This window comes from Zea mays, chromosome 2 (genome assembly GCF_902167145.1).
Source record: "Zea mays cultivar B73 chromosome 2, Zm-B73-REFERENCE-NAM-5.0, whole genome shotgun sequence".
Classification (NCBI taxonomy): domain Eukaryota; kingdom Viridiplantae; phylum Streptophyta; class Magnoliopsida; order Poales; family Poaceae; genus Zea; species Zea mays.
In genome coordinates, this window is record NC_050097.1 from 28214094 (window position 1) to 28238094 (window position 24001).

Below are 24001 nucleotides of genomic sequence, written 5' to 3' on the forward strand. Positions count from 1 at the left end.
GTAAACTTCCTGGGTTGGGAGCACATTTTGTGACCTATGAACTGTTAACAGGTTAAGACATGTTTTGCCACAGATACATTGTTTAGGGCTACTTGCCCTATGTTACTTTTAACCTCCATTGCATGTCTAAATCTTACCTCTGAAGTTGTGTCACGTTGTCTTTTATTTTGCTTCATGACTGCAAAAAGCGGTTCATTTTGAATGGCATTCATTTCCTGACAGTTTAATTTACATTCTGATGATTTAATCTGCCTATGGTAACATAAGTTTGTTCCTGGATGGACTATAATTTCTAGTATTATTGGCGACACTTAAATTTTCATCCGTCTAACTTATGGTGAAATATATGGCAAATGACCGTTGTCTTGACTCTTGTATATGTCTTGGCAGATGGAAGGGAGGACAACTATGTCTATTATTCTGAGGCTATGTTGGCTGGCATAGTTGCTGGTGCTGTAGAGACTGTTTTCTGCACACCATTTGAACTTTTCAAACTTCGAAAGCTAGTTAGTTTTGTGATTCCTTCAAAAGCTATGGGCCCTGCAAATGTTGTTAAGGATCATTTCCAGTGGTTTTCAACTGTTGCTGGGTATGTTCTTGATATAACGGTGTGGAACAACACGGCGGGCCTTTTATCTGATCTTTCTCCAAGCATCCCGACATGTTGGGTGCTCTGAAACAGCACCCATGGATGCTTACTGGCTCTGGGAAACCCCCATTGCCGTCTGATGTGCATCTACCTTCTAGAGTGATATTGCTTGAAGGATGGGGTGCTCTTTGGAGAGGGCTCAGATCAGATAGCTCGAGACTGTATTTGGTGCTATGTTTTTTTTTTCTATTTGGCAATTCCTACGCACAGCGATGTTCACCTGGAAGGCAGTTAATATGAGCCCTGAACCTAGGTATGGAATGATGCTAGCGAAATTGATTTGAAGTAATGATAGGGACAGCACGGTAACTTTGTGAAGTAACATTTTTTTAGTTTATCCTAATCTTTTGCCAGTTTTGAGTAATCTAGAAGAAGCAGGCCCTATATCCCCTTTTGCCTCTAGTGTTGCTGCAGGCTTCGCAGGGGTGGCGGCGGTGGCTTACTGGCTTCACGTACATTTGATACTGCCAAAAGTCATTCAGAATGTACTGTGGTGCCTAAGGTTTGGGCATGTCTGTACTTTAGCTAGTTCATGTATTATAAACTGTTCAGCTGAGACTGATTGTTCCAGAGTATATTTTAAGGTGCCAATGTAAATGTTTACGACTAAAAAAAGGTTTCCACTTCGATCAGAGGCTGATTCCAGTTCCATTTCGAATGCTGAAAATCTGTTGTTGAAAAAATAAAAGCATCAGGAATCAGGATCGACAATGATCAATGAACCCTTTGACATATCATTTCCCTTGTCAGAAGAAAATTGCCTGTACAGAGCTCTTCAGATTATCTTCAAGCCTTGCTTAATTTTGTTGACATGTAATTTTGTTTGAAAATATTTTGTACACTTCATTTGTTACCATGTTCGACCTTTGACATGGTAGATCTTGGTCCTCCTTTCTCTCCAGAGCCAATTTTTTGCCAGAAGCAACCAATCTGCTGTATAGACACTTAATGGTGTGTATCTTCTTTGTTCCAAAGTGGATCTAGTGGAGGAAGATCATAATCTTCAGGTGTTAGCGCCAATGCAAAATCTGGTAATGGGGGTGGTGCTCCAATGACCCTGCAAATTTCCCAAAATACGCACATCAGCTCATGAGGTTCACGATTCTAGTATGTTTGTTGCGAGCACTTTTTTTCTGAAGGTTCTTACTTTTCTTGAGTATACAGGTCCTGTTTGATTCGGACCTTGCTGGAAGCATCTCTTGGGATCTTGTCAAACAGATATTTTGCTGTTCCGAATGCATTCGGACTCCTGCAAAGTTACAGGTATGGAGTTCAGTCTCCCTGACTATTGTTACAACTCATAGCAACATATGTTCCTCAAGAAGATTATCAAGCACCAATAATATGTGGTGAATAGTTAAGTATGAGGGGAAATCTTGCCTCGATGTTGGAGGAGTTGCATGGAAGGCTTCCGAAACCATTTTGCTTTCTTTCAGAAATTCTTCTGAAGCTTGTAGTGCAGCTATTGCCATTCCATGGGATTTCTCGGTATTTCCCTCGTCAAGAATCAAACCGTGGAAATAGTATGCTGCAGCCTGAGATAAACATGTAAAATAGATGCCATGCAGTAGAAATGCTTAAAAGATTAAACATTAGAGAATTACATCATCTGGAGAAAATTTAGCCTGTTTTATTTAGACAAGAATTTACAGCTTATTAAAGAGAATGATAATAGTGGCATAGCTTATATACCTTGGCTTCAACATACTTCCACTTTACAAATAGCCGGTGCTTTTTTCCCCATCCATCAGAGACTGGAAGCTCTGGAATGCTCTCTTGAACTTGTTGCCAATATTTGACCATCTCACAGGCTAAGCGCCTTTTGACTGCTAAAGTGGCCTTTGGACTATCAATAGCCAAGCCGAGCTGCATGTCAACCCCCTAAGAAAGAAGAATACCAATGTTCAGAATAAAAGTGAAATGCCTAATATCAAATTTAGTGGCTAGCAAAAGCAGATGTAATAGGACTAACGTAACAGATGTGATAAAGTGTTGATAGAATGTTGATGATAGGTTTCTTATGCTTTTCAAAGCAAATTTGCAACTCAAGTAGTACAAAGTGTGTGCTGTTCAAAATTGAAACCTACATTTGTTGCTTCAGCACTAATAGGTAATATATATTGTTAAAAAATTTCACCCTGGCACTAGTGCAGATTCGTTGAAAATTGAGTTATAAGCAAGTCTTGTGTGTTCTCTTATAGGGGGAAAATCATCAAATCAAATGAACTGTTGATTAAAACTATGACACCATTTGAGAAGTTATGAAAATTAGGTAATCCAGTTTGCAGAGTTGAGAAAACAGTACCTGACCCAAGGCTTGCAGGCTTAGAGCTTTGAGATTTCCTTCAGCCAGGTCGACTGGAAGTTGTCTCCTGTAATCCACATGTCAAAGGGGAATGTTTCAGTAGTTGTCTTCAAATTTGAAGCGAAGCCTAACAACGCTAGGAAGTTGCTCAAGAGTAACAAAACCTTAGTTCCAGTGGCATCTTCGGAAGTACATGACGAATTGCGCAGTCTAGGTATCCAGCTGCCTTCAAGAAGACATCAACAGTGGCCCGTCTACTCTCTGTAGCACATTGGAAGTATGTGGTCTTGTCAGCGCATGAGCACTATAGACAGAAGTACTTGAACACATGACAAATTGTTAGCATCTTTCAGTGGCTTAATTTAAATAAAGGAAACTTGGACACAACAGTCTCCAGACCGACAACGCTTTGGATTCATCTACAGCTAACAGCTGTAGTACCTTCAGAAACTCTTGGGGCGTAGCCATCGCCGTATGACCTTGGGAGAAGCAGGGTGTTGGCCTGCAGCAAGCAGACCATGGCCATCAAGTGCAGCACGGACAGCACCTCGTACCAGACATCTGAAATGGCTGTCTCCTGAGATTGAAAAGCTGATGAATTTACATATAGCTGATTTCGAGCAACAAAACAGCAGCGAGTTCACGGAATCCATGGCTGGACACACATACCTCAGCATTATCCTCTTGGTTACTCCAGGTGAACTGCACTTTGTGTCTCAAGACGCTACCTGCACGTTTTACAGAACGGGCGAATAAGAACAACAGAACTGTGAAAAGAAACAAGAGCAAACCAACCACCCACCACATTATTGCAGCAGCTATTCCTCACCTTGTTGTGCTAGTCCCAGCAGAACTGGCAAGTAGTCTTCGAGGGCCTGTAGAAGATTGGCTGTACTAGACCCTGCACACAGAGAAAGCAAACCGGCGGGCCCAGGTCAGCAGCGAGAGAGCCCTCAGCTTGCAAGACAAAGCTAGGTATACCAATCCATCCAGGCGCTGTACCACACCGCCCCCTTCTCCAGTGGCCTACACACACCGTGCCGTGCAGCCGCCTTCCGCCTGGGCTTGAGCGCCGCCGCCGATTCTTGCATTGCCATCTCGACGACCCGCGACCTCAGAGCCGACAGCCGCTCGACTATAGCCCTGGCCAGGCAGCCGCCGAGCGCCTGGGCGAAGTCGACGGCCCTCGGCACCCGGAGGCCCGGGAGGAAAACGACCACGTCGCCGACGCTCCCAGGCCGTCTCCGGCGCGCCCCGGCGTCCTTGTGGCTCGACGCCCCGCACCCCATGCCTGTGGCTGTGCAGCGGAAGCGGCCCGCTTAGGTATCTATCTGCAGGCATGACGAATTCACCACGACATCAGGAACACAACAACAGACACACACACACACAAAAAAAAAACAGCGAAGAAGAAAGAGCTTCGCCGCACACGAAGAATTCACGGCAGAACCAGAAGATACCACGAAGAAAAAGAGGGTTTTGGAATTCCTTTTTTTTTTTGTTCCTTCTTCCTAGGCATACAAACGGGTTTGAAGAGAGAAATGTTCCTTCTCCCAACTCTCACCTTTGCGCTCGCTCCCTTCCCTCCGGGATTCTCGAGACCACCAGCCCCCGCCCGGAATCGAAGCCTCGACCAGCAGCAGCAGAGGCCGCCACTATCCCTCCCGCCCCCCCTGCTCCCGGCCGTCTCCGCGGTGCTGCACGCGCGCGCAGCACAAAGCACGCACAACGGACAAGGACAACACAAGCGAGCGGAACGGAGCGAGAGGCGACTGGTCTTATCCTGTAGACGTTCGCGGTGGTGGGGGACCAGGACCAGTAATCAGCATCGGAACCGTAGCGCAACTTGGCGTAATGTACGGCCAACCGGCATACTTTTCGCCCAGAAAAGACGTTTGCGTGTGTGTGTGTTTGGAAATCGGCCGCAAGTTGTGCCGTAAAGAAAACGCTGGGCGCGAGTGCCTGGCGCTAGCTGCTAGTGCTACCACCATGAGCAGCAAGCAGTAGGCCGAGCAAAGCAATGCATCACCGGCCGGAGAAGAGACGCCTCCGATCCACCGCCGTATATCGAAACGCGCGTTGGAGTTCGCTGAATCGGAAAGCTGTTTCGGAGATTGTGGCATCGAGCAGAAAAAAAAAATCCGGAGGAAGAGAACCAACGAACTAATCCCTCACCTCAACGACGTATGGGCAGCCCGCCCGCTAGCTGCTCCTTTCTAGCTGCCGGGCGCATTTCAGGGAAGAGGGAGGAACTCAGCTGTGTTCGATGCAACTTCTTTGTTCCTCCTGGTCCTGGTGAGCTGGACTGCAGGAGGAAGCCTTGAGAAGGGAGGGAGAGCAGAAGAAGGGAGAGGCCTACAGGGTTGATGAGATGACCTGTGTCTATCAATTATGAGGCAGGCGCACAGCTGGTCAGCGGCACGGAAACTCGCGAGGAAAAGATCTCGTGGTGAGTCATGCGGTCATGCCTGCGGGCTGCGGCACAAACCTGTGATCTCCCCGCTTGCACGACCGGCCGCCTATCACGTGAACTACCAAGGCTCAACCGCTTGTCCAGACACCTGTATGGCTGTGCCGATCGGTCGGGAAATTCGGAGTATATGATATGATAGGATATGATAGAATAGGATAAACCAGATGCCCTCAAAGAACTGGAGAGTCGACGCAACGCAACGCAAGAAAGACTTGACCGGAGTGTAAGGCAGGCGGACATTTCTTCTACGTCTTCTTCGGGCTCTGGAGAATCGCGGAGCGGAGCATGCAGCTAGCAAAATTCGGTCGGGCGGCGAAACAAAGTTCCACTTTTGCACTGGGACGACGGAGGGAGGACTCGTTCCTTATGCGTTTGTTTGGTTCTCTGGCCTGTGTGGTTCCGAGTTTGATTGGAACGAGCTAGCGTAGATGACGTACGAGTGCGTACGGTACGGAGAGCACTGTGCTTTTGGTACGTGTTGAAGCAGTCCTCCTACCCGATCGACGTCCGCGCAACAACTAATTAACTCCCAGCGCTGGATCACGGCATGACGACATGAACACACCCGCTTGCTTAACCCCTCCGGATCAGATTAAAAAATAAGCGCGGCGGCCACCCCCTCATCATAGACTCATAGGATCGCTACGCCTTTGTTTGGAGCGTTTTCGCGGTCTTACTAAAGGCGTGTTTGGTGTGGCGTCTAAGTCGCCACACCGCGCCACACTTTTAAGCCTCAGGTGTGGCGCCTAAATCGACCGCCACACATATGGCTTAAAAGTGTGGCGCGGTGTGGCGGCTTAGGCGCCACACCAAACACGCCCTAAATGTCGAAGCATAATAAGGGGCCCTCATGGTGATCGAGCCACTTATTAGGAAGCTGTTTGGTTAATTCGTATAAAAAACCAATCTATTCTATTTGACATAGTGCATCATGAATCCATTATATAAATTTAGTAAAATAAACTCATTTATGATATTATCAGTAATTATTAGCCTACGAGAAATGAAATGGTGATAGGATACACTCCTTCCATTCCACAAATTCAACAAAAAAGTGAGAAAATGCATTCCACAAAATCAAACAAGAAAGTGAGAAGATGATAGACTATCTCATTCTTGAAACCAAACATGTTATTGTTCTATTATTAATTAGTCACGCACAGTAACGGGTCAGAGTGATTAACAGCGTGAGCGCGTATGGGCTAGCTCTTAACCCCTTGGGACCTGAGCGAATGGACGCTGGCAATGCATTTTAATTTGTCTCACGGATTCTTGAGGGCAGACGGTACGGTTGCAGCAAATCTGCGCTGCGCACATGCGGTGCTGATGCGCTCCCGATCCCCGCGCGTATCTGCCGCAGATGCTACACACTAGCTTGTGCGTCAAAGCAAGGTGTGCGTGTGTGTGTCAGGCGGCTTTTGGTTGTTGTCGTTCTTGCAAATGCATGCACCCACCCTTCTACCGCTCGGCTCATAATACAGCGATGTAAACGTAATAGAGAGTCCAAGACCACAGATATTGATAGATAGAACCTCCATTTATTACTGTTTTATAATTTAGATTATACTGTTTGAGTATAGTTTGAAATATGGATCGAGTAATATAGAGAAGGTAATAGAGAGTCTACTGAATTATATATAGTAATAATTGTCGTCCGCCGTTGCATTTACATCAACATGGGTGTCATGCACCTTCCTGCCGAAAGCGGAAAGGCGGCGGCAGATAGACCTTCCCCGTTTCTGGATAAGCATCGATCGCCTGCGCACCCTTAGCTTCAAAACAAAGTTTAGGCTACGGGATCTAGCTAGACTAGAGTTAAGCATGTACGCGCGTGACCACAAAAAGGGAGCAAGCTAGGCCGTGCTATGCGTAATACGTGAGCTTGCTGCTGTGCATGGCACCCTGGACTGTCTTTCTAGCTACTTTAATATAATAAGCGCATGCATAATTGCATATACATTCCATAAAATGGTTAGGGCCAACAGATCGACCTCAAGTTGCTTGCCAAAACTCCACGCTAGAACTCCGCGCGTGCTGCAAGTGCAAGAGCTCTTTTTTCATGGCTTTTCCGCTGGAGGCGCGCGGTGGGTGGATGATCCACAAATTAAAGCCATCTCCTGTCCGTCCAAAAAGGCGAACAAATTAAGATTGTGGATGGCATCACATCCTTCCCTCTTGCGGTTAGTCGCTTCATCAGCTCATATACTACGGTACGTGCTTCCAAAAGATTGTGGACGGCACCAACAGTGCATAGAATTTCCCCTGCCCAATAATTGCGACCCAACAGTGCGTCAGGTATTATATTGTTATGAACAGCTGCAAACTGATTGCGTTGCCTCGGCGAGAGCCTTGCCATGCTCACGAACTGGCGCGACCCCAGCGGTCGAGTTTCCACCGGCGGCGTGCGCTTTCATGTGAGAATTGAGCCGCAGCGTATGTTGACTTGCATGCTACACCCGCAGTCCCAAGTGGCGAGCGTTGATATGGCCACCGCACTCGGCGCAGATATGGATGCCAGCCAGACGCCCACGGCAGCTGCTTGCGGTACACAGTAGGGCTAGTAGCTGCTAGTGCTAGTCGCTGTGGTCATTACCAGCTCTTGTTAGAGTTCGGACGCCTTAGAGGGTGTTTGGTTTCTAGAGACTAATATTTAGTCCCTACATTTTATTCCATTTTAGTTCAAAAATTGATAAATATAGAAACTAAAACTTTATTTTAGTTTCTATATTCAGCAATGTATAGACTAAAAAAAGAATAAAATGAAGGGACTAAACATTAGTCCCTAGAAACCAAATACCCCCTTAATTCATTATCGTAGCCACGTACTGGAAATAGTAGTGTAGCAGTAAATATATTTCTTTGTGATATCTTGGTCCGGATGACTTGTGTGATAATATGATCGATATAATATGTATACTAACAAGATGTACTTTTTTCGGAACAATTTTGTGATGTGTGATGGACCTCCGGTGCGTATGGGTAATAACAAAGTGCATAAAAAAAATACACATATTGGTTTGTGGAAATGGTCTACGGTTATAGAGTGTTGTTGAAAGCACGATAGTATGTTCCTTTGCAAAACCTTCCGATTTCAGTGAACCGTCATGGCGTCCTGTTCAATCAAATTACTACTAGAATGCTCACCTCTTTTATTAACCAGAGACAACTAGTAATTTTAACCGGATCTGGGTCTGTCCTGCTAGGACTATAAAGGAAATTCAGAGGCCTGAAAGGATAAAAAAATAAAGATGGAGATGCGGGGGATCGAACCCCGTGCCTCTCGCATGCAAAGCGAGCGCTCTACCATTTGAGCTACATCCCCTATTTGTTAAATTTAAGTTTATTATATTATGTATAGTAAAAACAACCCCAAATGGGCCAGCAGCTGGCTGATGCGCTAGCCCATACGATAACTCGGAAGAGATATCCTCTTTAGGTCCAATAGAGAGCAACGTCAGTCCAATCGATTCACAAATGGGCTGAATGTCCCTTCCGGCCTCTATTTCTTTCTCTGTCGGAAAAAAAAAACAAATCCTTACTAACTATTTGTAAGTCTGACACATTGGCATTTGGCTCCGGTCCAGACCTTTTTATTGACGACCGAAAGGAGAGTTTGGTGAAGTCATGGAAGATGTAGAGTCGAAGGAACTGCAGTTCCTTTCGACCATTTTAGTATCTGTGCTGGTTACTGATAATGCGAAAAACGTTTTTGGTTATGCACAACTTATTACAATAATCGGGTTTGAGGCTTCTTTGCTAAAAAGAGGTTGAAATCTGTGCTGTTCTAAAAACGAGCATAAAAAAAAACTGTTGTTCACTTTGCTTCAATGTAAACGCTGACTTAGTGATCAGTCAGTAGTGCCGCCATCTGAACCAAGGAAAGGATCAACCCAAAAAAACAAAAAACAAATCAGCAAAAAAAAAAATCCTACGTTCTCCGATCCATCGCGAAATATTGCCACAAAAACAACTAAAAATATAAAATAAAGCAGTGCGCAGCAAGCTAGAAACCAACTCGGCAGGTTCATCCTTCAAAACGAGCGAAGGATTTGCGCGATCAACGTCACTACCGCCCATCCTGTGATCCATCTTTTTTTCCCCCGTCCTACTCCCTTGTCGGCGCAGGAAGCCCGGAGGGCGCCACAAGTGTCGGCATGCCAGTGCACCGCGGCTGCGAGTGCCACGAACGCGCCAGCCGGCCTGTACAAAAAATTAGCTGGGACACGGTTTTGGTTGGGAGTTTTCTGATCGCCATTAGGGCATGTACAACCCTGATACTGCTGCACGGTACTCTAAGTACAAGATACAACTAAAACACGACATAATACAGTGGTCATGTCTAAAACATGTGTCTTACGATATTCATTGTACCAATCAGAGCATTCAATAAATTAAAGTGACCAATCAGCTAGTCTCCTGTCTCGAACATAGAGCTAAGACACTGTGTCTTCGTCAAGATACGTGTCTTGAGTTTTTTTACATTCACCCCCCTTAGACACACTGTAAGACACAACTTAAAACACCCACTGTACATGCCCTTATTAGCTTGGTTCACACAATCACACCACGTACTACGCTTGTTTGTTGGTCAGTCTTGTCGGTGCACGGATTCGTGGCTTTTATGGATCTCAAGTGAGCATCTTCGTCACATCTTGGCGGACTCATCGGCCTTTTTTTTAAAAAAAAATTGTTTGCCGAGTCCTTTTCTTTGTGCACTCCAGAGTGTGGGGAAGGGCCTTTCTTGCTGAAATCTTGCTCGTCTTTTAGCAGTATCCTCGTCCTTGCGGCCTCGCCCATACTCCACTGTTCAAGGGAAAAACAGAGATCAAAGCAGAGAGAAGCGGTTGCGTCTTGCGATCTTCATACACGTACCCTAGCTTATATCGCTATAGAAATGACTCAAACAGTTAAATAAGCTAATTAACCATTTTCCATTAACATTTAATTAGTTGGTTGCGCTCCCGATATTTTAGCAAGCTCAGAATTTGCGCTAACATAACAAACGAAGTGCGGGAAAACAAGTATTCTCTCCGTGCCACAAATATCGTCATTTTCCCTTTCTCAGAAATTAAAATGTTTCTAACTTAATTAAGAGGGTGTTTGAATGCACTAGTGATAATAGTTAGTTGGCTAAAAATTATTAGTGAAATTAGCTAGCTAACTATTAACTAATTTAATAAAAGTAGCTAATAACTGAAAATTAGCTAGACTGTTTGGATGTCTCGGCTAATTTTAGCAGCTAACTACTAGTTCTAGTACATTCAAACATCCCCTAAATACTAGTTAGTTATTCATATATTGCTAGAGTTATTTGTGGGTATAAATCTAGCTAAACTTTTAAAAAATGATTTGCATTGAATATTAGGTAACATTGTTTTTAGGGTGCGTTAGCAAAATATAATCGGTTTCAGTTCTTTTAAGAATAGTTAGAAATCGTGCCGCATAGTGAAATGTCAATACTACAAAACTGATTTCCGATAATATTACCCTTTAGTGGCGGCTTCTTTTTGTCAAACTTACTACAATCCTACCTGTTTGGTGCCTCGTCTTCAAAGACATGCAATTCTAAATATAGTCACCTTTTTTAATCAGAATTGCAAGAAAATGATACACCAAGCAGGTAGGACTGCAGGAGGCTCAACAAGCGATACCATCAAAACACTAAAAAATGGAAAGCGGATAAAAAGTTGCGCAAATACAAGAAAGCCTCTCTCTCTAAAAGTGTATATCTTTAGTTGAAATACTACTATTCAAATTTAGCACACGTTGTAATACCCAGCGGTTTGTTCTAATCTTGGACGAGCCGCGTGCATGGACCATTTTGATGGCATATATACTGACACCATGTGCATCCGCGTTTCCCCTATATCCAAATCATTTACCCATTAATTCAGGAATTGAACGTAGCAAAAGAGACAACTGACGTGCATAGCGCCATAGCCTCGTTTCCCGCCCTTTACCTGGCGCCATGTCCTTTCGCCGCAACAGCTTCAACTTGGGCTCGACCGCTCGATATAGAGCCGAATCAACCCATTTTGACCCTGTGAAACCCCAAACCACCATGAATTCTGGTCGATGACCCTGAAAGGGAAACGTCAATAATCTAAATCAGACGACCTAGCTGGCGTACATGCGGGATCGCATCACCGCTGACAACGCAAGCTACTAAAAGCCTCTCGCCCTATCAAGAACTCTCCAACACCGCACGAGGAGCTTTGAATCAGCCAGGCGCCAGCGCAAGCAAGGAGATGTGTTGTCTGAGCTCGCGACTTTATGATAGAAAATGACACGACATCTAGGGCAAGCGGGCGATCAGAATACCAAAACACCCCCTAAATATACTAGTGCCTGATCTAGTTTACACGTTCCAACTATCACACCAACCCCCTAAATGATACCACTAGCTAGCCAAGTTTAGAGAGCGACGGTGATCATTTTGAAAGTTCATGAACTGGAATGACACACAATTAACCAAGTCTAAGAATCCATAGTTATTAGCATTTGAAAGTTTGAGGACCACAAGGACATGAATGGATGGTTAAATTTAGGGATCGATGGTGAATTTTACTCCCGTAGATATTTCGGGTCCCAAACTGCATGCCACGTAACATGTTGGGTGGATATGCTATGAATATATACCACAGTCTGCATGCGTGGATGCCACTCATGGCGCATGAACACGGAGTAGCAGAGGTCGCCTTGCACATGCAGGAGGACGGATTTAGGTAGGGGTCCAACTGCACCTGGGGGAAATCTTCTTTCATCCTCATAGGGGGATGATGACTGTTCCATTCTAAAGCGATCGGGTAATGGATAGGAACCCAGCTTTTGATCGTTGTGAACACCGTACCCAAAAAAAAAATATGGGTCATTGACAGGTTCCCAGCTTATAAAAGACACCCTCCTCCTCCCATTTGGAGCACGGAGCTCGAGCAACTAACAACCCACCAGCCACCACGCACAGCAGCAGCTAGCTAGCTAGCAACCACCTCGATCGCACAGAGGCCGGAAGCTCAGCCGCGAATTCGGCAAGCAACAAGGAGAAGTCTTGGGTTCCTCGCCACCTCTCGATCGGTCAGGCGGATCCAAGAAGAGATGGAGAAGAAGGCAGGACGCGAGCATGTGATCGGGATCCCAGTGAACAACAGGGCCTTCGGCATCGAGGAGCCGGATTTCTCCAGCAAAGGCGCCGCCAGGAACGCAGCCGCCGCGGGACGGGCTGCAAAGTCCGGCTGGACGACCGGGGACAGGGTCGCTCAAGGCCTGAAAGAACACGGTGAGTGAGTTCTTCTCTCCAACCAAATCACGGATGGCTGATGTCATCTTCTCCGTCCCTGTCCACGTTGAATCCAGCTCTGCATCTGAGACTGAACGCGTGCTTTTTTGCTCGATGATGACATGTGCAGTGGCTCTGGGGCCAAACCTGTACGAGACCGTGAGGGGCAAGCTGTCGCTGGGGGCGAGGATCCTCCGGGCAGGCGGCGTGGAGAAGGCGTTCCGCCGGTGGTTCTCCGTCGTCGGCAAGGGCGAGAGGCTCCTCAGGGCCTCGCAGTGCTACCTGTCCACCACCGCCGGCCCGATCGCCGGCACGCTCTTCGTGTCCACGGAGAGGATCGCGTTCCGGAGCGACCGCTCGCTGGCGCTGACCTCTCCCAAGCGCGGCACGGTGGTGCTGGTGCGGGTGCCGTACAAGGTCTCCATCCCGCTGGGCAGGGTCAAGACGGCCACGCCGGGCGGGAACAAGGACCGGCCGGAACAGAAGTACGTGCAGGTCGTCACGGACGACGGCTTCGTGTTCTGGTTCATGGGCTTCGTCAGGTACCAGGTGTCCCTGCACGAACTGGAGAAGGCCATCAAGCAGGCGCAGGCGCAATGACCTGAGGCGAACGTTCGCCGACCCCTGTTCGGCGGCCTCGCGTTGTGCTTAATTTGTGGTCTGCATCATCTGTGTGCATATGTAGTAGGGTTCAGTTTTCTTGATGGATTGCTTGGCGTTTTTGGCATTTGAGCAAGTCCGGTATACCGAATGTATAGGAGAAGAAGTATTAGATTAATTACGTAATTGGTGATGTTGAGTAAATCTTCTACGGTGCCAAGGTAAAAGCGGCTCGTCTGAAGTTTACATGTGGAATGAAAAACAGGCACAAAGTATTTGTGCGACAAAATAAATTGTGTCAATTCTTTTACTTTGTGCCAGCAATCGTACTGGTTCCTCCACTTGTGTTCGTTTGCTGTTCTGCATACCTCAACGGATGGATGGATGGATGCTATTTCTTATTGTAACCTGATTAGTTAAACCTACTAGAGGTTCTAATTAAGTGTCCTCTCAGGATCACCGTGGAGATACAACAGAAGAAGGGAAAACTTCAATACCAGCTTAGTGTTTTTCCTTTATCTGCTTGTCTTTGTTTTCCCCAAATGCAATGGTCGACCCCATACGTTTCACAAAAGCTTAGAAACCCGTGCATTCCATAAGCATATGCTAAAAGAGTGAAACATGGAAAGCAACACAAAGAACTGCTTCAAATTATTGCCCAATTCTACCAATAAAATCCCACAAGTGAGAAGCAAAAACCTAAAGGGTCGACCAGTGTACAGAGGAACGATTAACACAGCAGAGAATCGATTCTCTATATACACTGTAGATCTCAACAGCAGAAAAGCTTAGAAAAACAACTACTTCAGCTAGATCGAACCCAGGACTTGAAATGAAAACTGAAGAGATAATGCAATTGTTCCTCGCAGATCTAATAAAGGGTCATTTAGGATAATGGCCATTTTGAAAGAAATTTTGATTGTTTTTGTTCATCCACCCTTGTCGTCTTCCTCAGTCCGTCAATCATGGATGGTGTAGTTGTAGAGGTATGTACCTACTATCACATACTACTTATCACCCAATTCTCATTTGAGCGAATTTATTTGAGTATATTTGTTAGCTGCTTTGTTTTTTATTTGTTTTTTTTCCTCCAAATTTACAATATATTAGGATAGAAAACTAACATGATATGTTGTTAGGTACCCAAAAAGATACTTGAAGTATCTAATAGTATCCACGGATCACCTTAAACCCTAAACCCTAAACACTAAACCGAAAGCATGAAAAAACATCATATATATATATATATATATATATATATATATATATACTAGTAAAAAGACAAACAGTATATTCATCCATCGATGGAGGATCAAATGCAGCCAGCAGGCGGCGCCCTCCTGTCCGGCTGTCCCTAAACCACCGCGCGCGATGTTGCAGGCGTACGTAACTTGCAACATTGAACAGTCTATATATATGATTAAGTTCGATGAGACCTTACAAGAATATCTTTTGGCGGATGATTAGATCCCAACCTATGATTTCCGCAGGAATTATAACGGGTGCTTTTGGTTTTCTTTCGCCATGCATGCATGTATACCGCTTTTAATTTAAGCGGGACTCTCGATCGCCAGTAGAAAGTAGAAAGTCGAACCTCCTGAGAGGCAGCCTACTAATCAATCAATAAATAACGCAATGCCAGGCCTTAACAGCGAAGCACCAGCCACCAGCTATGCTGATTGGCCTGTGGGCATAAAGAAAGTGTGATGATGCATGCCACTTTGGCATATAAAGGAGCCTTTGATTTGGGGGTCATTTCCGGTTCGTTTTCATCCTGTATATATATTGGACATTGGTTCGGTGCGTGCCAGTGCTCTACTTTTAGGGTCTGAACTGCTGAAATGCTACTAGTAGTTTGCTGTATATTATTATTTGGTACGTAGTATAAACGTACCTTTATGTTTTAGGTCCTTCATGACTTTTTTTTTTCTCATTCGCGAACCAAATAACTAAAAGTTGAAAGTAACGTTGCGTTATTTTTGTTTTTATTTTTTGCCCCAGGAATCAAGCAGCACCTTTTGTAGCGGGCATGCATGGTCGTGTCCGTTTCTTAGTTGGCCAGTTGAGCATACGCTGAAAGCTCGAACTGGTTGAGTTACATAATCAGAGATGTTAGGTTACTGCTAGGTAACGCTACTTGTAATACAACAGCACCTTTTCTTTTTTTTTAAAAAAAAATATATTCAGAAACGTGGACATGGCACTAGTGTCATTCCTCCCTTCTTGGAAGGACGACATGGTCGGCCACCCGGCGAGTCGGCAACGTCACCGTCTCTGCGTCGACACGTATGGCACGGCGGGGATACGATGGCGACGCTGAAACGGGAGGAGAGGACAGGAGGCCACCTGCAGATCCGCTTGTCTGATAATCATGTCAGAGCGGGTGCATCCAAGAGCATAGGCTTTCTTTCGCCCGTCTGACAACGCAGCAACGCACTGTGCACGCGCGCGGCGCGCCATCCCTCCGCGGCGTCCAGAAACGGCAAAGGTGCCGGGCTGCCGTCGCCGGGTCGGTGCGGTGTACAAGGACGGCGCTGCAGCCATATGCGCATGCCAACAGTGCCCCGGGCGGTTAGGTGAGGCAGTCACGTCTGGGCTCGTGGTGACTTGGACGGGGGAGGGAGAGGGACGCTGTCCCGGGGGGCGAGCGAGAATGTGCAGGCACATGGGGCGTTTCTCGGAAAGCGGCAGCGCCGGCGAGTCCCCCCCACGCCGCGGGGGGCTCCGGATCCCATAGAAAAATCCAGAATCGTTTGCACCTGGCGGCCTCCAAATGGCCGGGTGCTCTCTCCGTTCGACCATTCCTAGGCTAGGCGGAATGGAAGGGAGACAGAGAGGGAGGAGGGTCTACGGCTTGCTTTAGGCGAACGTGGACTGCGGCTTTTCTGAGCCGCTGGTGACTCGCCCGGCACGGCTGCTGACTCCACAAATCCACTGCCTTTGCCAAAAGCCCAAACCCCCCCAAAGGATGTTCCACTTCCGGCGCCGGCGCCCTCTATAATAAATGGCGCCCTCGGCAGCTGCACTCCGGTACCAATCCGCGATTATTCCTTGCACGCTAAGGCACGGCTCTAGAAGTGTAGAACTAGCCATGATGAAGAAGTCGAGCAGCGGCCATGTCATCGGGGTCCCGGTCATCTCCAAGGCGTACGGGATAGAGGAGGAGGCGTCCAGGGATCCGTCGTCCTTCAGCAAGGGCGGCGACGTCGACGCCGATCACCTTGCTGTCTCGTTCACGCACCCCAGCCCTTACGCGTCTTTCGGCTACAAGCACAGTAAGTCTTGGTCGTCAACGATCGTCTAGCTCGTACCGTGTACATGCTGTAATTAAGGTTAATAATAAAGGGCACTTGAAAGTTTACTGATGATGCATGCATGCATGCATGTGCTTCTGCAGGCAGCAGCAACCACTGGGTGAGCAAGCTGAGCAGAAGGGCGCAAGGCTTCAGAGAGCATGGTGAGTTAGCTAGCTAGCTAGCACTCCTCTGTCCGCTCCGTGATCATATCATATGTATTATGACTTCCTTCTTCGATCGTCTTCATCCAATGGACGTACCGCTGATATATGATGAACTGGTACGTACGTCGTATATATATACGGTGCAGTGACCTTGGGCCCGAAGCTGTCGGAGACGGTGAAGGGGAAGCTGAGCCTGGGCGCGCGGATCCTGCAGGCCGGCGGGGTGGAGCGCGTGTTCCGCCAGGCCTTCTCCGCCGCCGACGACGACAAGCAGGGGGAGCGGCTGCTCAAGGCGCTGCAGTGCTACATCTACACCACCGGCGGGCCCATCGCCGGCATGCTCTTCGTCTCCACCAGGAAGGTGGCCTTCCGCAGCGACCGCCCCGTCACCGTCGTCACCTCCTCCTCCTCCCCGGCCGGGGTCGTGCGCGGCACGGCGCGGGTCACCTACAAGGTGGTCGTCCCGCTCCGGAGGATCCGCAGGGTGCGGCCCAGCGAGAACGTCCACCGGCCGGAGGAGAAGTACGTCCACGTCGCCACCGTGGACGGCTTCGAGTTCTGGTTCATGGGCTTCGTCAGCTTCCAGAGGTCGTGCAGGTGCATGCAGCAGGCCGTCTCGGAGGTGCAGACGCAATGAATGAGGATGTTATGGGCTGGGCTGCCATGTCGGCACGATGTGAAGAGAGAGGATGTTATGGGCTTGCTTCGCCGTCTTTTGTTGCCAAGCAGCCGTAGCTAGGATTGCCCTGTCTAATTTAGGGTCGGTGCAATCGAGTTCCTTCCGCGTACGATATTGGACCAACATCCGTGTTGTTCCAAAGTGGTCGCTTTCATTGTACTTAGTAGTATATGGACCGATAAATTAACCATTTGCCCATCTTGTTTAACTGAGTAGTTCAGTATGTTCCTGATAGTTTAGACCCTCTTTGGTTGGGCTCCACCTGTGTTGGCTCCGATTGTGGCTCTAGGAATTGGCTTCACTAGCTTTGGCAGTGGTTGCTTCTCTAAAATGTTTGGCAAAACAGCTCTCTATACAACTTCTTTTTATTCATTGGTTAACAGGTAAATGTGGGATCACAATAGGTTAGAGGAGCCGAAGAAGCTACAAAAAGTTTTTGTAGCTCCGTGCTTCACTCCCAGCTCCCTCCTCTTTTTAAGGAGAAGCCTTTTAAGAAGCATCTCGTTTGGTTGAAAATTAGGAGAAGCCAATGAAGGAGCTGCTTAAGGAGCCAAAACAAAGGGGGCCTTAATTATCTCTTTGACTCTTTCTACGGGTGGCACTAGAGATGACAATGGGTACCCGAAACCCGATGGGTTTTTACCCCATTAGGGTACGGGTTTGGGTCAATTTTCATACCCATGGGTTTGTTAATGGGCATAAATCTATACCCGACGGGTTTATGGGTACGGGTTTGTTCCTATAGTACCCAAACCCGTGAACCCGTGGGTTTTTTAAACCCGACCAAACCTAGTGCATATTATCATTTTATTTTATAAACGAACAATAAACTTGTTATTCCTTATTTACTTCGTATTTTTTATCAATCGGTTAATGTATCAGTAGTCGGTGAGAGTGTTGCTTGCTTGCTATTATAGTTTTTACTAGCGTTATATATGTGGTGGATAGATAACTTAGTGCAAGGTTACTTAATTATACAACTTATTATTTATATTTCATTCTCTTTACTAATAATTTTTATACCAAATCATGAACTCGTTGTTCATTACATAGATTTTGGATCATGATATCATTAATCATTACGATACTTATTGATTATGAGAAGAACAAGTATATTAGAGATCAAACCCGCGGGTAACCCATGCTGTTCATTTGAAGGGATTTTCCCTTTATTTTCTTTATTGAAAATATGAGAAATGAAATTAAAAAAAAGGAGAAATGGCCACCCGCTGGGCCGCTACCAGGCCGGTTGGGCCGAGCAGCCCAGCAGGGCAGCCGACTGGTAACAAAAGGTAGGGCACGTCGTGCCTTACGCAGGAGGCAAGCGGCCAGGGGGCCTGTGGCGGCGGCAGCTTGTGTTGTTCCGATCTGGGCGGCGTATCCTGCCGGAGCTCTCGCGATATGGTTGCTCCTCCTCCTCTCGGCTCCATATATGGAGGCTTGTTCCCCTGGCTGGCGCTCCACGGGAGAGAAGCTGGTTCTCTGTTCTTCTCTCACTCACTGTTTCAATCGCAACTCGCTCGATCCACTGCTCCACCAGTGGCTGCTCCACGGAGGTTGTGCTGCTCGTGCGCAGTGAGGCTCTCCGGTGCTCTATTGCTTCACCAGTGCGCGTGTGTGCTGCGGTTGATTCTCTGGTCTCTGTCCACCGTGGCCTGGTGCTTGGGCTCCCTGCTGCGCGGTGTTCCTCTTCTCGGGCCGGTGCCGTGGACGTCTCCCTCGGCTCCGGCAGCGGCTCTAGTATCTCCGTCAACCTCCCACCGTGCAGGTCCGGACGTGGGCGGCGGAATTGGTTTTCTGGGACAGAACCTTGTGTTCGCTGAGCTGGTCTTCCCACGTAGACAATCTACGTGCTGTGAGTTACCCGTTGCCTCGCTTTATTTATTGAGTAATTTTGTGCAATCTGCTAGTATTATTTACTTGGGTGTGATTGCACAATTTGTGGGCGGATTTGATTGCTCGATGATGATAGCGGTGTAGTGAGACGACGTGACAGTCTGGGTTTTAGTGTGTTGTTATTTTCAGCATTGATATTATTTGTGCCTAGTTATTTCTTACTATTGTGCAAGCTGATTATTTAAGTTCATTATTGTTCCTTAATTCTTATGCACACTGTTTTGATCTTAATATTCATGCTTGATTTCTAGGCTCATAATATTTGTTCTAAAACCCTGATTTGGTAAGATAGGACTGTCACGTTAGTCGAGGATCTCTGATCACCTTTTAGCGTTGGAGGGCTGTTTATTACAGCAACCCGCTACTTTGAGAGCAATAGTTTAAGATAAACAATTATGTTTATTTGTTTAATCTGCCTTCTTCATCTGCAAGCCATGTTTAATTTTGAAATGGACCTGTGTAGCTATTTTACATGTTTACATGTCTTAGAATTGCTACTGTTCATTGCTGCTATAATTTCATATGGTATTTATCTGAGTTATATGATTATTTTATTCGGAATTAGAATATTTAATCTATTTAAATATGAAGGAAGCATGTCACTTATTTCTCTAAATTTACAACAATCCAGAAAACCAATTCCTATTATGGCCTCCAGTTCTGATGTCATTAAGCCTAAAGCGTTCGACGACGCTAGCTTTAAGCGCTGGCAGATTAAGACTCGCATGTGGCTCACTGACCTAAAATTATTTTGGGTAGTGACATCGGCTGTTCCCCAGGCTGCATCAGATGATTCTGATGATGCAGCGAAGGCCGCCGCACTTGCGGAGAAGGCCAAGTGGGACGAAGCCAATGAGGCATGCTTGTCTCGTCTGCTGAACGTCTTGTCGAACCGCTTATTTGACGTGTACTCTGGTTTTGCCTCCGCCAAGGGTCTATGGACTGAACTTGAGAACGAGTTCTCTGAAGTTGACAATGGCAATGAGTCATTCACAACGGAAAACTACCTCAACTATAAAATGGTTGAGGGAAGGTCTGTTATGGAGCAGCTACAGGAGATTCAACTCCTTGTTAGGGACTTGGTCCAATATGGCTGCGTCCTACCAGACAGTTTTCAGGTGAATGCAATACTGGCAAAGCTCCCGCCTTCTTGGCGAGACTTTGTGACTTCACGCCGCCACATGAAGAAGCAAATGACTCTCACTGAGTTGTCAGCTGCGATTAATGTGGAAGAGCGTGCAAGGTCCAGTAACAAGCCATCCCAGCAACTCCAGGCTCACGTTGTTGAGAAGGGTGGAGATAGAAAATTCCAGAAGAAGAAGAAGAACTCTCCACAGAAGAATATGAACCAACCTAAGTCCAAAAAGATGAAGAAGAAAAAGGAGGACTTTATCTGCTACGTTTGTGGTGTCTCCGGGCATACAGCTCGGAGGTGCAAACTTAGGAAGGGAAAAGGTCCTCCACCTCAGCGCAAAGAAGGGAACGTGGTGGTTAACTCCACCCTAGGGTATGCACTTCAGGCCTTTATGGCAAGTCCATCAGATGACTGGTGGATGGATTCCGGTGCTACTGTTCATATTTGTGCTGATCGATCCATGTTCTCTTCATTCCAGGGATTCAACAGCGCACCAGTCTTGATGGGAAATGGTGTTTGAAAGGGAAATGTGCCCTTGGGCCATTTCTAAGTATTTTGGTGATTGAGTGCAAACACAAGGGCCTAAATGTGAATTTATGTACATGGATGAACAAGGTGAAAATCATGAAGTAAAGGTATGTTTCTAAGCCTTAGTACATTGGTTTTAAGTACTAATATATTTGTCTAAGTGTTAGAAACAGAAAGAAGAAGAATAGAGAAAAGGAGAAGGGACTTGGCTGTGTGCTGCCAAGACCCAGCTCGGTCTGGAGCACCGGACTGTCCGGTGTGCACCGGACAGTGTCCGGTGCGCCAGGCTGGCGCGACTCGAACTGGCCGCTCTCGGGAAATTGGCCGGCGGCGTACGGCTAAAATTCACCGGACTGTCCGGTGTGCACCGGACTGTCCGGTGAGCCAACGGTCGGCCAGGGCCAACGGTCGGCCGCGCAATCCGCGCGGGACACGTGGCCGAGCCAACGGTCGAAAGACGGCACCGGACTGTCCGGTGTGCACCGGACATGTCCGGTGCGCCAACAGCGCCAGATCTGCCAACGGTCTGCAACGGTCGTCTTCGCCGTTTAAGGAAACAAATCGGGCACCGGACAGTGTCCGGTGTGCACCGGACTGTCCGGTGCCCCCGACGACAGAAGGCAAGGATGGCCTTCCGGATTTGCTCTCAACGGCTCCTAGCTGCCTTGGGGCTATAAAAGGAGCCCCTAGGCGCATGGAGGAGACACACAAGCAACCTTTGAGCATTCTTGATCATCCACACTAAGTCTCTGCGCATTCGTTTGTGTTTCTAAGTGATTCGAGCTCTGTTCTAAGTGAGAACTCTGAGATAGTCTTGTGAGCTCGATTCTTGGCCGTGTGTGTGCGCTTTTGCTGTGGATTTGTGTGTGTTGCTTCCCTCCCTTACTCTGTGTTTCATTTGTGATCATATACTTGTAAGGGCAAGAGACTCCAATTTGTGGAGATTCCTTGCAAACGGGATAGTGAAAGGAAAACAAAACACCGTGGTATTCAAGTGGGTCTTTGGACCGCTTGAGAGGGGTTGATTGCAACCCTCGTCCGTTGGGACGCCACAACGTGGAGTAGGCAAGCGTTGGTCTTGGCCGAACCACGGGATAAAACCACTGTGTCACTCTGTGCTTGATTCTCTTGTGGTACTGTGTTTTGTTGAGATTGTTGAGACTTCACCTTAGCCACTTGGCAATAATCGTGCTAACACTTAACAAGTTTTTGTGGCTTAAGTTTGAAGTTTTTACAGGATCACCTATTCACCCCCCCCCTCTAGGTGCTCTCAATTGGTATCAGAGCCGTTCTCTTCACAAAGGGACTAACCGCCCGAAGAGATGGATCCTAAGGGGAAGGGTATAGTGATCAACGACAAAGAGAAGGAATCCTTCGTCAACGAGCCGAAGGACGATAAGCCTACCGACTCCGGCTCGGGCCAAAGACGGAAGGAAGGGAAGAAGAAGAAGACCAGGCGCATCAAGGAGATCGTCTACTACGACAGCGACGAGTCTACTTCTTCCCAAAAGGACGAGGACCACAACGACTACGAGAGAAGAAAACCGGTTAATTCGAACTTTTCTTTTGATTACTCTCGTATTCCGCAAAGTTCACATTCTCATTTGCTCTCCATTCCACTCGGCAAGCCCCCACACTTTGATGGAGAGGACTACGGATTTTGGAGCCACAAAATGCGTAGTCACCTATTCTCTCTCCATCCTAGTATATGGGAGATTGTAGAGAGTGGAATGCATTTTGATAGTTCGGATAGTCCCATGTTCATTAATGAACAAATTCATAAGAATGCACAAGCTACTACTGTTCTTCTAGCTTCCTTGTGCAGGAATGAATACCATAAGGTGAGCGGCTTGGATAACGCCAAGCAAATCTGGGACACCCTCAAAATTTCTCATGAGGGGAACGACGTCACCTTACTCACCAAGATGGAGTTGGTGGAGGGCGAGCTTGGACGGTTCGCAATGATAAGGGGCGAGGAGCCAACACAAACATACAATCGGCTCAAGACCCTTATCAACAAGATAAGAAGCTACGGGAGCACGCGATGGACGGACCACGACGTCGTCCGCCTAATGCTAAGGTCATTTACCGTTCTTGATCCTCACTTGGTGAACAATATACGTGAAAATCCCAGGTACACCAAGATGTCGCCCGAAGAAGTTCTTGGGAAATTTGTTAGCGGGCGAATGATGATCAAGGAGGCGAGATATGTGGACGACGCCTTGAATGGTCCGATCAACGAGCCGCAACCTCTCGCTCTCAAGGCAACACGAAGCAAGGAGGCGCTACCTAGCAAGGTGGCACAAATTGAGGCGGCCGGACTCAACGATGAAGAGATGGCTCTCATCATCAAGAGATTCAAGACGGCGCTAAATGGTCGCAAGGGGCAGCCAAGCAAGACCAAGACCAAGGGGAAGCGCTCATGCTTCAAATGCGGTAAGCTTGGTCATTTTATCGCTAACTGTCCCGATAATGAAAGTGACCAGGAAAAGGGGAACAAAAGAGAAAAGAAGAAGCAATACAAGAAGGCAAAGGGCGAGGCGCATCTAGGAAAGGAGTGGGACTCGGATTGCTCCTCCTCCGACTCCGACAACGAAGGACTCGCCGCCACTGCCTTCAACAAATCGGCTCTCTTCCCCAACGAGCGTCTCACATGTCTTATGGCAAGGGAGAAGAAGGTGAGTACTCAAGACTCCACTTATGCTTCCTCTAGTGATAGTGAGTCTAGTGATGATGACATAGATTATTCATGCTTGTTCAAGGGCTTAGATAGATCTAAGATAGATAAAATCAATGAATTGATTGATGCATTGAATGAAAAGGATAGGCTTTTAGAAAAGCAGGAGGATTTATTGTATGATGAACATGATAAATTTGTAGAGGCACAAAAATCATATGCTTTAGAAGTAAAAAGAAATGAAATGCTTTCTTATGAACTATCTACTTGTCATGAAACCATTTCTACTTTACAAGGTTTTAACAATGATTTAAATGCTAAGT

At 47.0% G+C, this 24001-nt stretch overlaps 3 protein-coding genes, 1 non-coding gene and 1 pseudogene across 4 annotated transcripts; 3 read left to right on the top strand and 2 right to left on the bottom strand.

Moving 5' to 3' along the window:
- The first annotated feature begins 340 nt into the window (after positions 1–340).
- On the top strand, positions 341–1471 carry LOC109943981 (uncharacterized; annotated as a pseudogene).
- LOC100192509 (uncharacterized) lies at positions 1214–5298 on the bottom strand. The gene is made up of 12 exons (NM_001308359.1): positions 5130–5298; positions 4519–4651; positions 3991–4285; positions 3784–3855; positions 3624–3682; positions 3396–3531; positions 3119–3215; positions 2955–3021; positions 2342–2530; positions 2030–2184; positions 1797–1898; positions 1214–1706 (listed from the first exon to the last, which is right to left on the bottom strand). The coding sequence occupies exons 3-12, from the start codon at positions 4241–4243 to the stop codon at positions 1595–1597; spliced, it is 1242 nt and encodes a 413-aa protein (NP_001295288.1). The 5' UTR covers positions 4244–4285; positions 4519–4651; positions 5130–5298; the 3' UTR covers positions 1214–1594.
- Positions 5299–8676: 3378 nt separating this feature from the next.
- TRNAA-UGC (transfer RNA alanine (anticodon UGC)) lies at positions 8677–8749 on the bottom strand. The gene has a single exon. It is a non-coding gene; the product is annotated as a tRNA-Ala (tRNA).
- A 3599-nt stretch (positions 8750–12348) lies between these two features.
- LOC100281316 (FIP1) lies at positions 12349–13613 on the top strand. The gene is made up of 2 exons (NM_001367962.1): positions 12349–12703; positions 12834–13613. Exons 1-2 carry the CDS (start codon positions 12523–12525, stop codon positions 13301–13303), a joined length of 651 nt encoding a protein of 216 aa, NP_001354891.1. The 5' UTR covers positions 12349–12522; the 3' UTR covers positions 13304–13613.
- Positions 13614–16076: 2463 nt separating this feature from the next.
- LOC103646189 (putative GEM-like protein 8) lies at positions 16077–17650 on the top strand. Its single transcript, XM_008670911.4, has 3 exons — positions 16077–16578; positions 16701–16760; positions 16910–17650. Exons 1-3 carry the CDS (start codon positions 16308–16310, stop codon positions 17398–17400), a joined length of 822 nt encoding a protein of 273 aa, XP_008669133.1. The 5' UTR covers positions 16077–16307; the 3' UTR covers positions 17401–17650.
- Positions 17651–24001: the final 6351 nt, after the last annotated feature.

What these genes read in the sequence shown, in the direction of transcription:
- LOC103646189 (XM_008670911.4), top strand. Translation starts at nt 16,308, where the DNA reads ATGGCGCCCTCGGCAGCTGCACTCCGGTACCAATCCGCGATTATTCCT. An exon ending in GTCTTTCGGCTACAAGCACA is followed by an intron (nt 16,579 to 16,700) that starts GTAAGTCTTGGT and finishes GTGCTTCTGCAG; the next exon opens with GCAGCAGCAACCACTGGGTG. An exon ending in GCAAGGCTTCAGAGAGCATG is followed by an intron (nt 16,761 to 16,909) that starts GTGAGTTAGCTA and finishes TATACGGTGCAG; the next exon opens with TGACCTTGGGCCCGAAGCTG.
- LOC100192509 (NM_001308359.1), bottom strand. Translation starts at nt 4,243, where the DNA reads ATGGGGTGCGGGGCGTCGAGCCACAAGGACGCCGGGGCGCGCCGGAGA. An exon ending in GCTGGGACTAGCACAACAAG is followed by an intron (nt 3,683 to 3,783) that starts GTGAGGAATAGC and finishes TAAAACGTGCAG; the next exon opens with GTAGCGTCTTGAGACACAAA. An exon ending in GCAACTCCTCCAACATCGAG is followed by an intron (nt 1,899 to 2,029) that starts GCAAGATTTCCC and finishes GTAACTTTGCAG; the next exon opens with GAGTCCGAATGCATTCGGAA.
- LOC100281316 (NM_001367962.1), top strand. Translation starts at nt 12,523, where the DNA reads ATGGAGAAGAAGGCAGGACGCGAGCATGTGATCGGGATCCCAGTGAAC. An exon ending in TCAAGGCCTGAAAGAACACG is followed by an intron (nt 12,704 to 12,833) that starts GTGAGTGAGTTC and finishes TGACATGTGCAG; the next exon opens with TGGCTCTGGGGCCAAACCTG.